General features: G+C 36.2%; 1 protein-coding gene across 1 annotated transcript in view; it reads right to left on the bottom strand.

Moving 5' to 3' along the window:
* Window positions 1-17,747, bottom strand: part of CCDC39 (coiled-coil domain containing 39) — a 52,647-nt gene that overhangs the window by 22,342 nt on the left and 12,558 nt on the right. Inside the window, exons 3-10 of the mRNA XM_036243417.1 lie at window positions 13,748-13,894; window positions 12,394-12,552; window positions 11,703-11,795; window positions 11,478-11,606; window positions 7,970-8,161; window positions 5,349-5,452; window positions 4,910-5,042; window positions 1,155-1,349 (exon numbers count right to left, since the gene is read on the bottom strand). Of these exons, the coding sequence (XP_036099310.1) occupies window positions 1,155-1,349; window positions 4,910-5,042; window positions 5,349-5,452; window positions 7,970-8,161; window positions 11,478-11,606; window positions 11,703-11,795; window positions 12,394-12,552; window positions 13,748-13,894 (1,152 nt within the window). The remainder of the gene's footprint in view (window positions 1-1,154; window positions 1,350-4,909; window positions 5,043-5,348; window positions 5,453-7,969; window positions 8,162-11,477; window positions 11,607-11,702; window positions 11,796-12,393; window positions 12,553-13,747; window positions 13,895-17,747) is intronic.

The raw sequence follows: 17,747 nt of genomic DNA on the forward strand, positions 1-17,747 counted from the left end.
AAGTTAGTAAGGAGAAACAAATGGTGAAAGCCATTTCTATAACTATAAAGATATGGTAAAGACTTTCTTATGAGTCAGCCTGGGTGTCACCATTTACTGAAGTCATCTTAAGCCTTCAGTAATTTACAGGATAAAATCCTTCTTACCCTAAAGGGAGAAACAACACCCTATTCTTCAACAATCAGAGTCCATGATAGTGATTTATAAGTAATCTGAAAATATAACAAAGTCATATACGGAGCTCTTTATTGTACTACCATGATGGAACCTCAGTAAACCCACTGGATATACATGGACACAATTTTTTTTTTTTATCCTCACAAGAGGACATTTTTCCATTTTTGTTCAGGTAGAGTGGGAGGAAGAGAGAGAGAGAAACATTGACATGAAAGGGACACATCGAATGGCCGCCTCCCACATGACCCCAACCGGGGCCAGGGACAAACTGCAACCGAGGTACATGCCCTCAGCGGGAACCAAACCTGGGTCTCTCTGGACCTCAGGCCGACACCCCAACTGCTGAGCCAAACTGGCCAGGGCCATGGACACAAATTTTTGAGGATACATTTTCTAAGGGATGCAAAAAATTATAGTCATAAGTTGTTATAAAAGACTCAAAACTTCTAATTAATTATTTTTAAAGTTATACTTTAGCATCTATAATTTTGAGAAACTAAAAATGTATTGGATGGGGAGACTAAGATGTTGAGAGGGAAGACATTAAGAAATTAATGAGAAAGAACAAGTAATAAAAGAAATAAGGAAAAACTGAAAAAAGACTTTTAACCTATTAATCTAGGGGTGGGGATGGGAAATCCTATGTCTGAACAACTAAGAACCAACATACAGTTTTTCTAGGCTTCAGATGTCCAACTCCTTGTTTTGTTCTACTTTACATTCAATTGCCCAGGTTTCTTTAAAGCATGGCTCTCCCTCACTAGAGTCATCTAACCTCTTACCTTTTTATTTCAGACCTAGAAAAAATAGCATGTAAGCTCCCTCACCCTTCTACTGATCTAACATGATATCCCATCTTCAATATCTGTCTACCCCGCAAGAGTGCTTAGAAATCTTTGTTTTCTCAGAACTCAGTATCTTGACCATCACAACTATAACAAATCAATATGGAAGATATTCGTAAGAGTAACATCTACCTGACTGTACATAATTTCTTGCTGCTTCAAGGTTTCGAAATCCAGCTTATGTAACTGTTGGTTGAGGTGCTTTAGAGAAGAACGGGTCCCTTCGATTTCTGACACAACAGCTTTTTCTCTCATTGTCTCAGTCTGTAACTCATGAACTTTCTTAAACAGCACACCTTTCAATATGTTCAATTGAACTTCCACCTCCTGATGATAAGAATAATAGCAATTAATAAAATTATAATATCTTAAAATATTTTATTTTATAAACACTTTCATTTAGGGGCTCATAAATGAACCCCCAACATTTTAGCTCTTGAGATATAAAGGCCTTCGACAATTTCAACAAATCCCCAACATTTCTCCTAGTCTATTCTAGTAGACTAGAATAGTAGTTTTCCATTCCTGTATCATGTACCTTGATCTGTCATCTTAGTTCTGGCCTTAGAATTTGGCCATTCCATTGATTTCCTTAGAAAACAAACTATGTTGGAGACATACAGCACATAAATTCAGAAAGTTTACTGAGGTGTTGAGGGTGTTGCAGGGAAGAAGTCACACCACTCAATCTCCCACCTTCTTTGAGGCGCTATCCACCGGTGAGCAGGTAAATATTTAACCACCAGCTTTCCAGTGCATGAGAGATTAGGGGGGAGAGGCAGATTTTCATGGTGTAAATATTCCCACTATAGCCAATTTCAAGCTACTAAAATGATTCCACTAAATGCAGAGTTAGGAAGAGATACAGAATAGTAGACCATTACACAGTATTTCCTCTATACAAAGTAATCTTTAAGTAACATTAAAAGCATAGACCATAGTAAAATAATTTGGAAGTGATGAGTACTGAGTATTTATTACTTTTTAGATAGAGTGGAAGGAAGAGGGGGAGAGAGAGATGTGAAAAAGACACATATATTGGTTGCCTCCCACACGACTCCATCCAGGGCCAGGGATTGAACCTGCAACCCAGGTCCATGTCATTGACCAAGAATCAAACCCATGACACTTGGTCTGTGAGCCAATGCTCTAACCACTAAGCAACCAGCTAGGGCTATTACTTTTGTTTTTAATATAATTTATTTAATTGTAAGCCCTGGTTGGTTTGGCTCAGCAGTTAGAGCATTGGCCTGTGGACCAGAGAGGCCTGGGTTTGGTTCCTGCTAAGGGCACGTACCTTGGTTGCAGTTGTCCCCGCTTCCAGTTGAGGTCGTGAGGGTGGCAGCCACTCCAGGTGTCTCTCTCACATTGATGTTTCTCTCTCTCTCTTCCTCCTTCTCTCCCTCCCACTCTATGTGAAGATAAATGCAAAAATGTCCTCAGGTGAGGATAAAAAAATAAAAATAAGTAAAAAAATAATTGTAAGTCTATATAGTGTAATTTTAATTTTTAAATTTTTTTCTCCAATTTTTGTTAATTTATTTTTGTTACAGATGTTTCTCCTTTTTCTCCCCTAGACCCTCTCCTCCCCATCCCATCTCCCCACCCCCTAGCATTGTTGTCTATGTCCATTGGTTATGCATATAAGTTCTTTGGTTCATCTCACCCATCACCCCCTGCCCCCCTACTCTGAGGTCTGTCAGTCTGAACCATACTCCTTTCTATGTCTCTGAATCTATTTCATTCATCAGCCCACCTTGTTCATTATATTCCACAAATAAGTGAGATCATGTGCTATTTGTCTTTCTCCAATTGGCTTATTTCGCTTAGTATAATAATGTAATTTTTAATAGTAGCTATGTTTAGTAGCCAACTTGCAAAATTCTGGAAAATGTAACTATCATTTCTTGTAGGGCTGGCCCCGACACACTACCGGCACTACCTCTTACTCACACCCGTTTCCCGCTGGCCTCCCTCCATGTGCAGCCTTACAGGAGGCGACACCAATCCCCCGTTCCCACCGCTCCCTTCTCAGGGGGCAGATCGGTCTCGACCTCAAGGCTTCACGACAGATGTATCTATCTCGGCTTCAAACAGATCTATCATGACATGATTTGTTGAAAGTTATTGGGTTTCTTGTTTGTTTGTTTTTTACTATTGACTCACTACAGATGTTATCGTTTTGAAATGCTGAGATAATTTCCCTCTGTGCTCTTATACCCAGATTAGCATATTTCCCACTGGCAACCGATGAATCTTAATATAGAACAACAGACATCTGTGACTGGCACAATTAAATTTTCACAAATCAAGAAATATAATCTGATATAATCATATAAAATGCATTGTATTTTCATATAATGGACAATTTTCATTGGGTCTAGGACCTTCTCAAAGATTGCCTAGCAGACATTTCAAGTCAGTGCCTGGTGGTGAATAATAACGCGGTACATCTCAAAAACACATAAGGTTGGGATTTTTCCAAAAAAACACAAAATCCAACAGTTACAAATATCAAAATGAACACAACCCTGCACAATCAATACACTTATTTTTTTTTAATTCAGCTAATTTCTTCATAAATTAATTTTTCATTCTGTCACCAAAAAGTCTATTTCATATGAATTTCACAGTTTTTACAGATTTCTGATAAGTTCTAATATTGTCCCATCTCATGTGCTACAGAAATCATGTTCTTAGGGGGAAAAATTAACTTTAAAAAAATAATAATGTTAGACTCAAATACCACCAAAGTCAATGCTGTTTCATGACTTCATAACTTAGGAATTTTAAACATACAACACACTGAGGAAGCCAATTCTATCTAAATATAGGTAAAACCTTCCTTGAAATAAACTTTGGCAAATAGGGGATTTTGCTACCATCTTCAGCTGCCGCTCCACTCCACCTCCCACTCCACACGCCCCCACAACAACAACAAAAAATGATAAAAGCAAGAAGCAGTGTCTACAGTATCAGGTCACACAGTCACTTTGACGTTTTCAAAGAGGAAATGGTGAACCAACTTTTCCACTTCCTCAAATATCGGCTTTTTGTTGTTGTTGTTCAGATAGAGTGGGAGGGAGAGAGAGGAAGAGAGAGAGAGAGAGAAACATCGATTTGAAAGGGACACATCGAGTGGCTGCCACCCACACAACCAACCAGGGCCAGGGACAAACTGCAACCAAGGTACGCACCCTTAGCAGGAACTGAACCCGGGTCTCTCTGGACAGCAGGCCGACGCTCTAACCGCTGAGCCAAATTGGCCAGGGCTCAAATATTGGCTTTAATGCTACCAATATGCCAAAGAGATTAAGGTAGAAGGGGGGTGCCAGTAGGGTGAGTAAAGTGATAAGAGTACAGTAAAGTTAAGAGTCCACTTACTGATAAATGATGCCAGACTATAAGAGGCTGAAAAGATAGTGGTAGCAGATGGTGAAGAAATACAGGTAATGAATGTAGACTATTGGGGGGAATTTGACCACAAACAAAAAAGATGCCAATCATGTAGAAATCAGTTGTAAAACAAGGGCACTTTCCAAGGTGTGTTTGCATATATATATATATATATGGAGACCAAGCAGGATGTGGATACAGTAGGCATGAGGAAGGCATGGAATCGAAGGTACAGGGCTGCCTTTAAAAGAAGACATCAAAACCAAATGCTGAAAGTAGAGCAAATGAAGAAATAGGAACCTAAGAAGAGAGAAGGTCACCAAGAGCCTCAGAAGCAATAGAAAGAGGACCAACCATGCTGATTACAAATGTGATCACACCAGACAGCAGAGCCTCTTAAAAGACTTCCTATTCCTCTGATCTCAAGAGCCTAATTAATTCGCTATTGCTAAATTTGTATGATCTTTTTAAAAACTGCAACTGAACTTTACCTTTACACTTTTGTCTTCCTCCTTTAGCATATCTTCCAAATTGGTAGCTTTCTCTTCTGCTGTCATAGTTTTCTCAGTTATCTGCTTTAATTTGTCTTTTGCAATCTCATTAGAATTTTTTATTTTGTGTAACCTAGAGAGGGGTTTATGATGAAAAAAAACAGAAAACAGGTCTACAGGTATTTAATGCAAACAAACAAGAAACAATTTGTCCTGTGATTTCTTCATATAACTTGAAGGTTACTTTTACCATAAACCATTTTATTACCAATACAAATTTATGTCATAAAAATATTGCTCCTAAGCCTTTGTGATGAAAAACCTGTGAAATTTTTAAATTTAGTAGTTATAATTGTATAGTTATTTATTTAACAAAACAAATGTTATGTTTCTAGAAGTAGTCAAAAACTATAAACATATTTAAATATCTTTTTCTTACCTTTTTGTTTCTTCATGAATATCCTTCCTTATTTTGGAAATATTTTTCCTCAGCGCTTCTAAATCACTGGAACTTCTATTCACAGTGGTTTTTAAAGAATCCAGCTATTCATCAGTTAACAGAAAGAAATAATATATTTACTCTATATTTTATAAATTAATTTCATTTCCAAAAAGTTGTATTTGAAACACTTTCATTTCTAACCTTCATCACTTCCAGAAAGAAAAGTAACCATTTTGCTGTTATACATATTAACAGTTTTTCTTTCTGATCTAATATTAAGTTTTAAATGACTTGTATAATACTGGCAAATTACAGAGACCCACATATATGTGTTTAAAATACATTAGAGTAACACTTCACAACACTGGATTTGACAATGATTTCTTGGATATAACACCAAGGGCACAGGGTACAATTAAAAAAATAGACAAACTGGATTTCATCAAAATTAAAACTTTTGTGCATCAAAAGACAGTATCCACGCAGCAAAAAAGCAAAGGCGGAATGGGAGAAAATTTGCGAATCAATATGTGATAAGGGATTAATATTCAGAATGTACGAAGATCTCGTAAAACTCAATAACAACAACAAAAGATTCAGAACTAGGCAAAGGGCCTGAATAGACAAATCTCCAAAGAAGATATATAAATATCCAAAAACCACATGAAAAGATGCTCATGGAAAACACAAATCAAAACTACAATAAAATTCCACCTCACACCCATTAGGAGGGCTACTAGCAAAATTAAATAAATAAATAAATAAATAAATAAATAAATAAATAAATAAATAATACAACTAGTATCGGTGAGAATGTGAAGCAATTAACCCTGTTGATACAACCCTGTGGAAAACAGTATGACAGTTCCACAAAAAATTAAAAATAGAATTTTACTATACGATCCAGCAATTCTGAGGTGACTGTATACCCATGTTCACAGCAGCATTATTCACAATAGCTAAAATGTGGAAGCAGCCCAAGTACCCATGGACAGATGGATAAACAAAATGCGGTGTATACATACAATGGAATGGTATCCAGCCTTTAAACAGAAGCAAATTTTGACACATACCACAACATAAATGAATCTTGAGGACATTATACTAAGTGAAATGAGCCAGTCACAAAATACTGCATGATTCCACTTACATGAGGTACTTAGAGTAGTCAAAATCATAGCGACAAAATAGAATGGTAGTTACCAGGGGCTGGTGGGAGGGAGGAATGAGGAATTACTATTTGATGGGCAGAGTTTCAGTTTTACAAGAAAAAAAAAAAGTTATGGAGATAGATGGTGCTGATGGTAACAAAACATTAGGAATGTATTTAATACAATGAATTGTACACTTAAAATGGTTAAGATTGTAAATTCTATGCTATGTGTATTTTACCATAATAAAAAAATTTGGAGGAAAAAAATGAATAAAGTACTATTTGAAAATATTATGTAAGTAAAAGAATCCAGACACAAAAGGCCTCATACTATATGATTTCATTTATATGACATATCCAAAACAGGCAAATCCATAGACATGAAGTAGATTAATAGTTGCCAGGAGCTGGTTGGACAGGGGAAAGGAGAGTGATTACTAATGGGTGTGGAGGTTCTCTTTAGACTGACAAAAGTAAATGGTGGTGATGGTTGCACAATTCTGTGAATACAATAAAAACCATTGAATTGTACACTTTTAAAGGTGAATTATTATATGTGAATTATATCTCAATAAACAAATTATGAATGAATGAATGAATGAAGAAATCCCTGCATTCTTTTATGCAATTAGTTTAAACTTTAAAATGCTTAAAAATGAGTTATTAGCAGTGACATTTAACTTAGGCAAGAAATTCATTTATTTTACTTTTTTTTTTTTAGGATCTTCTATAATTATTCTCTTTGGGCAGAAGAAATATCTTTCCTTCTTTATCAGAAATAAAAAGCGTAACGACTTATAGAATACAATGCTCTACAATATTCCAATTTCCCACCTAAACACTGTTAACTTCAGATAATATGGTCTTAAGACATAAATTTCATAAAGATCTCTTTATTGCTAACTAAGAGGGTTGCTACCTCTCCCCATCAAATAATCTAGTTAGCATGCATGTTGCAAAAGAAGAACAAAACAGAAGTTTTCTTCTCTCTTAGTCTGTTTCAAGGTATTTGACCACTACATTGTCCCACTACCAAACTGAAATGTATCCCTTAACAAGGTGAGAAACTGAACTTAAAACAGGTAGCCCTACTGAGAATTGAAGAGTTAAACCACCATACACATGTAGCAGTGGAAAGACACTTCAAGTTATCACTAATATCAATATTCACTTTCACATTTTCCCATTTGCCAGTTATCACATAATTATGATTTCCAGTCTAGACCCAGTGTGACAGGCATGTTAGGCACTGCCCAACTCCAGGGGGAGCCCTTAACACCACCTGTGATGGGAATGGCACCCCGACGCCTTCAATCGGGCTGCATCAGAATATCCTCAAAGTTCTACAACATGAAGGGATGAAACAAGAATTAAAAGACAGTTCCTTAATCAAAGGAAAGGCTTTGTGCTTATTTTTATAGTAATTTGTCACAAATGCACAAACCAGACTTTTTAGTTGCCCTACCTCATCCTTCAGCTGATTTCTATTAGCTTCATGGCGCTGATATTCCATTCTACATTTTACAACTTTACGATCAGCAACAGAAATTTTTTTCTCGTACTCAATGTTATTTCCAATCTCACTTTCCAAAAACTTGATCTTTTCCTTAACCAAACTTTCTTTTTCTCTTGTTTCCTGCTTTAGCTTTGCTAATACCTGGGATTGAAAAAAAACAAAAAAAGTTAAATACATGTTTAATATGATGAACAAAACAAAAACTAAAAGGAATTTAGTTTTTATTTTTCTATTATTATATTTAGTTTTCTATTTTATCACAACTTCTTAAGAGAATATTCTTTAAGAGAGACTATATTTAGATGAATTAAAACAAAATATCAATATGCTATACACCAAATATAATAAGCTCATATTTTTAAAGGTCTCTATATTTTCTTTCATCTACTTGGTACTTTGTTAAAGATATGAGGAAAATAGCAATTGTATATAAATGAAAGGTGACATCTAAAAATATAACAGTGTTAAGTACTTATTTCTCACATACAAAGTTGAATTTCAATGAAATTTTCCAAATATTTCACAGGACCAGTTTTTTGTTTTTTGTTTTTTGTTTCATCCTTTGAGAACAGCATTTTAGTTATTGGTTTTAAATAGGAATGCCTCACTTGGGCTTTTTGCTGTTCTTGGCTATACAAAAGTGATAGAATATACGAAGTAGTAACTGAGATATGGACAAAGTATTATAGGAACAAAGAGAATAAGCCTTATTCAATAAGGTCCACCCAAGAGGAATCATTAAAAGGCATTATCTAAGGGGCTTAATTAAAGTCAGGCCGAAAAAGATAAATGGAGATGCATAGAAACTGCCATGTGGTTAAAGCACAGGGTGGGAGGGCAGAGATAAAATAGGGATATATTAAGAAGGGGTGGGTACAGATGAAAGGGGTGAGGCTAGAAAGGTAGTGGTTGGAAAAGGTAGTGGTTGGGGCCGAACTGTGGAGAAATTCAATTTTTTTTTTTTTTTTTTTTGGTACGCGGCCCTAGCAGGAACCAAACCTGGGACTCTCTGGTCCACAGAGCAACACTCCAACAGCTGTGCTGAGCCAAACCATCCATGGTGAGAAATTCAATTTTTCAATTGTCATGTTAAAGAGGGTCAACTTTTTTTTTTATCCTCACCTGAGGACATTTTTCCATATTTTGTTCAGATAGAGTGAGAGGGAGAGAGAGAGAGAGAGAAACATCGACGTGAAAGGGACACATCGGGTGGTTGCCACCCGCACGACCCAACCAGAGCCGGGGACAAACTGCAACTGAGGTACGTGCCCTTAGCAGGAACCGAACCCAGGTCTCTCTGGACCACAGGCCGACGCTCTAACCACTGAGCCAAACCAGCCAGGGCAAGAGGGTCAACTTTTAAGCAATATGGAACAAAGGCAATTGTAGAGCTGGGGCATAAAAAGATCATATGCAGTTTTTACAAGTGATTATTATTGCAATATGATGGATGAATTGGAGGGAGAAGAAAAATTGACCCTAAAATACATTTTCTTTCAAGTTTTCCAAAATGGGGTCCCACCAAACAACTAATCCCAGGAGATGGGATTGGGAGAGATATTGGTCTGAAATCAATAAGTTTTAGAAATGCTACATGTAAATTATACATATTAGCATATTAAATGGATATATATTTGAGATGTACTACATTTAAAAAAACATTTTTAATTTGTTTCATCTAATATTCCGATACGTTCTCTATGACAAATAACATTCTATAATTGTAGTATTCTATAAGTCTATTGTGTTCATTCAACCAAAGAACAGGTCAAAACTTTTTAGGTTTACATATGGCAAATGATCATCCTAAAATTTCCTGCCTTATATTCATTTTTCTATTACTTAATCAAATGCCTTCATACCTACTTCAATGTTCACATTATTTAACAGTGCTATCTATTCACAGTTAACTTTTCATATACATAATGCTTGTAAGTAATATCTCAAAGCTTTTACATTGGAATAAAAGCATAGTAGAAAAATATTTCTAAATAATGTAAAAGTTTCTTTTAAGAAGCTTATTTCAGGATTCTATGGTCAGACTCCCACCAAGAAGATACTGAGAAGGCAGGAATTGTTTTGGAGGAAAAGGAGCAAAAGGGTCCAATCTCGGATTCAATCCTCTGGTGGTGTGAACGGCTCTCACTGGCTCACCACAACTGACTCGCACATCTCCTCAACACTGTGTCCGGTGAAGTCATGTTAGTACGGACACAGTTAGTTTCACCACAGAAATCAGAAAAGCTCCAGATTGGGAGCCAGTCGTTAAACACTTAGAAGCATACCTCTACCTGTGCAGCCTCTTCTCAGCACCCTCCCCAGACTCCTACAATACAAACGGCAAGGAGATACCAACCTGTGAGTAAGGAAGCACTGTGAATATGACAAGCTGTGTATTCTGCCAAATCAGCAGGCTGAGTCCATTCGACTGTGGTGTTGATGAGAATTTGATTGTGGAACTGCAGTCTTAAATTGGGCACATTTAATTTACACAGGGGAAGTAGTTTAGGGCTTGATGTTTGAAAGTAATAAGAAGTCAAGAAAGAGAAGCCAGCATCAGCATTAAGAATTAAGAGAAACTCATAGTTAAGATTGGCTCTCCCTTGTCCCTCCTAGGGAAGCACTGGCCATTTTGTTGATAAAATGTTGGTCACTAACAGAAATTTAAAGTAAAAGAATGACATATTTTCATGTAACAAGTTACATATAACAAGTAAACTGCATCCAGATTTCAGAATTTCTAACTCGGTGATCGGAGCTGCTTGCCAAATGCCTTTCCATGGAATAGATTGAGAATGTTGCCACATCTTCTCAATCTGTCATCTTTCCTCCTCAATCCCTTCTCTTTCCCAGCTTTCCCTAATCTTCCATTTTTACTCACCACTATTTTACCTCTTAGTGAATTCCCAAAAAAGTTCCAAATTACCTTGGAAAGTAGCAAAAGATAACACTAGCTCTGTATTTATTCAGTGTGGTATTCCTCCCCTTACAAGATTCTACCCCGTTTTGGTGTCGCAGATTCAAAAGTGAAACTTGATTGCAGTCCTGGATGCTTCCCTGACTCTCTCCCTCCTGTCTCTTGGCTCTCGGTGAGGCTCATTTCCCTGCTGTAACTGTGTGCACAGATAGCACACATGTTAAATCCAAGGCACCTTAAACAAACATGTGTAAGTAGGACATTGGTTTCACTACAATAACGTTATCTGTTAACTTTCTCCTGTTCCACATTTCAGAGATGGCAGGATCTAGTCTCTGTCATTATACTACCATAAATAATATACATCAAATCACATTTCTAAATGGATAGAGTCAGCTTTGAAAAACATTTACCATAACTACTGAATCTCCTACAAATGTGACTTTCAAATAACAATGTGATTTACATTTGAAGTTAATGAGTTAAATACAAAAGAGATAAATACAGCTAAACATTGCAAAGACTAAACAAATACTTTACCAAGGCACAGTTATCAATGTCTTGATCTCTTTTCTGCATTTGTTCTATTGTGCTTTCCCACTGTTTAATGAGTTCTTGTCTTTCATTATGAATCTTACGAAAATCTTGTGCTGCTTTATCCAATTCTAACTGTCAAATAGAGAGCAAATAACATTTCTATGACTATAAGTGCTTTTGCAAACATTACTTTGACAATTAAGAAATAAAAATTTTCCCTAAACCAACCTGTGCACTTAGAGTCTCTGTAAGTTCATTGTCAAGTATCTTTCTTCTCTGATTACCTTCCAAAGTCAGTCTTTCTAATTGCAGGGTCAGTGCCTATGTAGTCACATGCAAAAATATTCATGATTATCATTTGATTAACTTAAAAGCTGTTAGCCTATCTCACATTAAGTATTATTATATTATAGATATACATTTATTTGATATTTAAAACATATATATGTATATATAATATATCTTAACCTCAAAGGGTTGCAATGAAAACTCAATTATTGTTTTTTAAAATTAATTTATTTTTTTATTATAGATGTCCCTCCTTTTTCCCCCATTGACACCCTCCTCCCCACTCCCCTGTCCTGTCTTCACCATACTGTGTCCATTGGTTATGCATATAAGTTCTTTGGTTTATCTCTTCCCGCCTTCCCACCCCCTTCTCTCTGAAGTTTGACTTTCAATACATTTTAAAGTATATTAGAAAAAAAGATTAAACAATTTTCCATTTAAAAGAATGTATTTGGTATTAAGTCTATCAAAAAATAGTGTGTTTCATAGTTTTAAGGTATTACCAGATTTCATTACAAGTAGATTTAAAAAAATGATTAGATTTTATCTAAATCTAAGTTCGATTTAGATAAAAAGGTTGACACACTACAGATTCAGAGAAAACTTAACATTACAATTTCTAACTTCTCACCCTAATTTTATTGTCATCTTGTTGTGCATACTTCTGAAGAGTGAGCGCGTCACTGTCTTTGTGAGCTGATTCTTCTAACCAGGCCTCCAGTGCTTGCTGGTCCCAGTTCATCTGACTTTTCAAACCATCCAATTTTTGAGTAAATTTAAATATGTTATTCTAGTATCCAAAAAGAGGGGGTAGGGGAAGATTACAAAACATTATTTACTATACAAACTAAAATAAAACATAACATTACATACTATATAGAACATATAAAAAACGAAAAGAGAAATCCTGTCCCTGGCTGCCAGATGAATATAATATCACACATTTAATTATATAACTATCATACTTGTATTTTAATTCTTTAGTTGTAAAATAGAGGAGAAACGATTATACAAAGTTTAGAATAGCAGTTGCTTTCAAAGGCTTTAGGGTTCCCTGAAAGCAATCTCATTAGTCATTCCACCATAGCTGCCCCAAGTGAATGTGCAATCTTAGTAAAAATAATGTGCTTGATATGCTAACTCAAGCCCAAGACAAGTCCTTTTCAGCCCCATTTCAAATCAGATTGCTGCCTCAGAGAGGCCTCTTATACAGAAATTATGGAAGCACTTCTAATTGAAATAAATATAGCCGTTAAGAAGATAAAAATATTTCTGTAAATGTATTCATTTAACAAATATAGATTCATTAAAAAACTGAAGAATATACAAACAAATACAAATAAATGTAATAAAATATGTATGTGTGTATGTGTATGTATACGTATACATACATATGTGTGCATTTCCATATGCGTATACATATGTAAAGAGAAAAATCGAATTTGGAAAGCGTACCCAAGTCAAGTAACTAAAAACTAAGGAAAAGAAAAAAATAGGTACAACAGTTTAATATTAGTCACAAGCTGATAGGTCAATATAAAAGGTAAAAGTTTTTTTAATTAATTTATTTTTGTTACAGATGTTTCTCCTTTTTCCCTCATTAATACCTTCCTTCCGACCCCCAACCTGCAAAGAATGAAATTCAAAATTAAAAGTGAAATTTTTTTAATGTGGCTTTTAAAAAGGTCATGCTTATGAATAAATTATGTCTAGTGTTGTATAAAAGGCAACCAACATGGTACTCTGCACATAGTAAGGCTCAATGAGTATTTGGTAAATGAATATTGGAAAAATAAATGTAATATTCTATCATTGTTCCATTCAAATCACAGCTCCATGTGCCTTTTATTGTCCAAAAAAACCATGTACATAAATGTCAGGAAACTAATGAATGTCCTTTCCATACAGAAAAATAAGTCATTGTTTGTTTGGTGAGGGAAGCAGGAATAATGGCACAAAATTTTAAGTAGCATTTCATCACATACTTCCTTATCACTTTTCTTTTCCCGTATTGAAGCCATCTCATCTTCCAGTCGTTTGATTTCCTTCTGCACTCGACACAGTTCTCTTTCAGCAATGATCCTAAAATGTTCTTCACTTTCAATCTCATGCTCCCTGGCTTTGAAAAGAGACTATAGAAAAACATACAAGAAAGAAAGACATTTAAAATTTTAATATTAAAAAATATTTATAATAATCCATTAGACAAAAACTTAACAAAGTTCCCACAAAATGCTTAGATTACATATTATTCATTCTACTTGTCTTAAACTTACACTACATTACACTTGTGATTCAGCGTAGTCAGTGTTGTTTACTAGTTGTAAGAGAGTTAGTTCATGGAATGTGCTAGGAGAAAATATTGTTGCCAGCAATTTATAGATATTAGGTTGATCTAGGGCAGCGGTTCTCAACCTGTGGGTCTCAAGCCCTTTGGGGGTCGAACAACCCTTTCACAAGGGTTGCCTAAGACCTAACAGTAGCAAAACTACAGTTAAGAAGTAGCAACGAAAATAATTTTATGGTTGGGGCTCACCACAACATGAGGAACTGTATTAAAGGCTTGTGGCATTAGGAAGGTTGAGAACCACTGGTCTAAGGGAATTGCAGAAAACCAAAGTTTATAAAGTTAGACTTACAAAGATCTAACTTATAAATTAACCTTAGCCTGGCTAGTGTGGCTCAGTGGTTGAGCATCTACCAATCACCAGTTTGATTCTTGGTCAGGGCACATGCCCAGGTTGTGGGCCAGATCCCCAGTGGGGGGCATGCAGGAAGCGGCCACTTGATGTTCTTTCTCATCCATGTTTCTATTTCTCTCTCCCTCTCCCTTCTCCTCTCTCTATAAAAGCAATAAAGAAAATAAATAAATTAATTAACCTTAGCTTACTGTAAAATATTAATTAATTAAGTTTTGAAAAAAGATTTAAGTCATTACCTAAAAATAAGAAGTAAAACTGACTAAAAACTACTTGGTAAATGGGATGTTTATATAATTGATCACATAATTAACAGAGATAATTTTTAAATAATTATGTAAACACTGATGGTTATAAATATTTCCTATACTATATTAATATACAAACATGCCCTTGTGTTATATTTTACTTAATAAAATGGTACTTGTTGACTACTGATCTCATAGTACTTTAAAGTTATCACTATTGGTATTATTTTTACATTTTAAAGCTGTGAATGTTGTAGGAAATTCATTGTCTTTTGTCTCTATTACCCTAGTTGAGATTTGACTATAATAAAATATACCTACAAAGAGTGTCTCTCAAATTCCCATCTCGGTAGTTTAATAACTTGAGGAAAAGAGGTTGTTCCTAACAGTTTCTTAATTAATCATATCAGATTTTAAAACCTTGAGTATTTTTTTAAAAGTTCATTAAATTTTTAACTTTCTAATAAGACTTCTTAAAGCATGAAATAACTGGTTATCTATATTAATTACAAATTGGTACTAAGAGGATTCCAAAATGGCAGCAGAGTGAATGGAAGTTACACAGACTATCTCCCAGGACCAAACTGGAATTACAACGAAAATAAAGACAGATAGTCAGGAAAAGGCAACAGGAAAGCAGCTTGGAGGTCCACATAACCAGAGACACTGACTCAATCCTGGTAGGTTTGCGAAGATGCAAGAGAGGGGCTGGGAGACCACGGTTGGCAGCGGCCTTAGCTGTAAGCAGCAGCCTTAGCTGTGAGCAGCGGCCTCGGCTGTGAGCAGCGGCCTCGGCTGTCAGTAGCAGCCTTAGCTGGGAGCTGCGGCCTTACCTGGGAGTGGCGCCCTCGGGTTAAACTCCCAAGCGGCACCACAGAGCAAAGCCAGGACAGAGGCTACAATAGCAGCAGCCACTTACCTTGGGCTCCAGCAGAGGGAGGGAAGACTGGACTGGAACTGTGTGGGGACACTCGGGATTTGGAGGGAGCTCAGAGCTTTTGCTAAATTGCAGCCATGCAAGACTGTGGTCATCTTACTCCTTCCCAGGAGAGGCGGAGGCCCCTCCCTCAGAGATTCAACCCCACCCAGTGGCCATTGAAATGCTAACTGAGGCCCATTAACAACCAGCATCTGCCCCACCCTCGGGAAATCCCCTTACACTGAGCACCTGAGGAAGTTTTTCAGTCAACTCAGAAACCAAGGTTTCTCAGATAACCTCTACTGATAGCCTTCAGGCAAAAAGCTACAGGATAACTGTACCATTCCATGGGCTAGCAACTTAAACCTGGAAAGTAAGACTTGACATTGGTGCGTAACGTGGGTCCTCCCTGGCTCATTAAAACCCAGGAGAGGGAGCCACAAACAGCAGAATACCAACACCCACAGGAAAAATTGGGCAGGCTCCAAAGCTCACTGTGATAACCAAAATAATAAAACACAGAAACAAAAGCCAAATGAAAGAACAAGAGACCTCTACTGAACATGAGTTAAACAAGTTAGCAGAACTAGAATTCAGAGCCATGATCTTGAGGAAGCTCAAAGCATGTGTAAGGACATGAGCACCATGAGAAAAGACATAGAAATGTTGAAAACAGGGTAGAAAAAAATCAACCAATCAGAAAACCTAAAGAACAAACAATTAAAAAACAGGAAGACAGCTTAAGAGAACTGTGGGACAACTAGAAACATAATAACATTCGCACCATAGGAGTCCCCGAAGAAGAAGAAAATGAGCAAGGGATAGAGAATATATTCAAAAAAATAGTGACAGAAAACTCCCCTAATTTGGTGAAGGAAGAAGGCATTCAAGTTCAAGAAGCACAGAGAGCCCCAAGTAAAAACAACCCAAACAGGCCCACACCAAGACACATAGTAATTAAAATGCCAAAAATTAAAGACAAAGAGAGAATCCTAAATGCAGCAAGAAATAAGCAACAGGTTACCTACAAAGGAACCCCCATAAGGCTCTCAGCTGACTTCTCAACAGAAACACTACAGGCCAGAAGGGAATGGCAGGAGGTAATCAAGGTCATGAAAAACAAGGATCTGATTCCAAGACTACTCTACCCAGCAAGGCTATCATTCAAAATAGAAGGTCAAATAAAGAGCTTCCCAGACCAAAAAAAGGCTAAGGGAATATATTAGCACCAAACCAGCACTGCAAGAAATATTAAAAGGACTGCTGTATTTAGCAGGAGAAATAGGAAGAAAAATATAATGAGTAAAAACAAAAATGGCAATAAATAAATACATCAATAATCACCTTAAATGTAAATGGATGGAATGCTCCGATAAAAAGACAGAGTCATTGATTGGATAAGAAAGCATGACTCATGACTCATCTATATGTTGTTTACAAGAGACCCACCTCACAATAAAAGACTCACATAGGTTGAAAGTGAAGGGATGGAAAAAAATCTTCTAAGCAAATGGAAAGGAAAAAAAAGCTGGGATAGCAATACTCATATCTGAAAAAGTAGATTTCAAAATGAAGACCATAACTAGAGACAAAGAAGGCCACTACATAATATTGAAAGGATCTATCCAACAGGAAGATATAACCTTGATAAACATATATGCACCCAATATAGGAGCACCAAAATATATCAAAAATCTTCTGGAAGATTTCAAAGGAGAAATCAATAGCAATACAATCATAGCAGGGGACTTCAACACCCCGCTAACATCACTGGATAGATGCTCTAGACAAAAAAATTAGCAAGGAAACAGAGACTCTAAATGAAGCACTAGACCAAATGGATGTAATACATATCTACAGATAGTTACACCCCAAAACTACAGAATTCACATTCTTCTCAAGTGCACATGGGACATTCTCAAAGATAGACCACATGTTAGGACACAAACTAAGTCTCTACAAGTTCAAGAAGACTGAAATCATATCAAGCATCTTCTCAGATCATGATGGCATGAAACTAGAAATCAATTGCAACAAGAACATGGAAAGACATTTGAACATATGGAAGCTAAATAGCATGTTATTAAATAATGAATGGGTCAATGAGGAGATCAAGGAA

Source organism: Molossus molossus, unplaced genomic scaffold (assembly GCF_014108415.1).
Source record: "Molossus molossus isolate mMolMol1 unplaced genomic scaffold, mMolMol1.p scaffold_m16_p_5, whole genome shotgun sequence".
In the NCBI taxonomy this organism is placed as follows: Eukaryota; Metazoa; Chordata; class Mammalia; order Chiroptera; family Molossidae; genus Molossus; species Molossus molossus.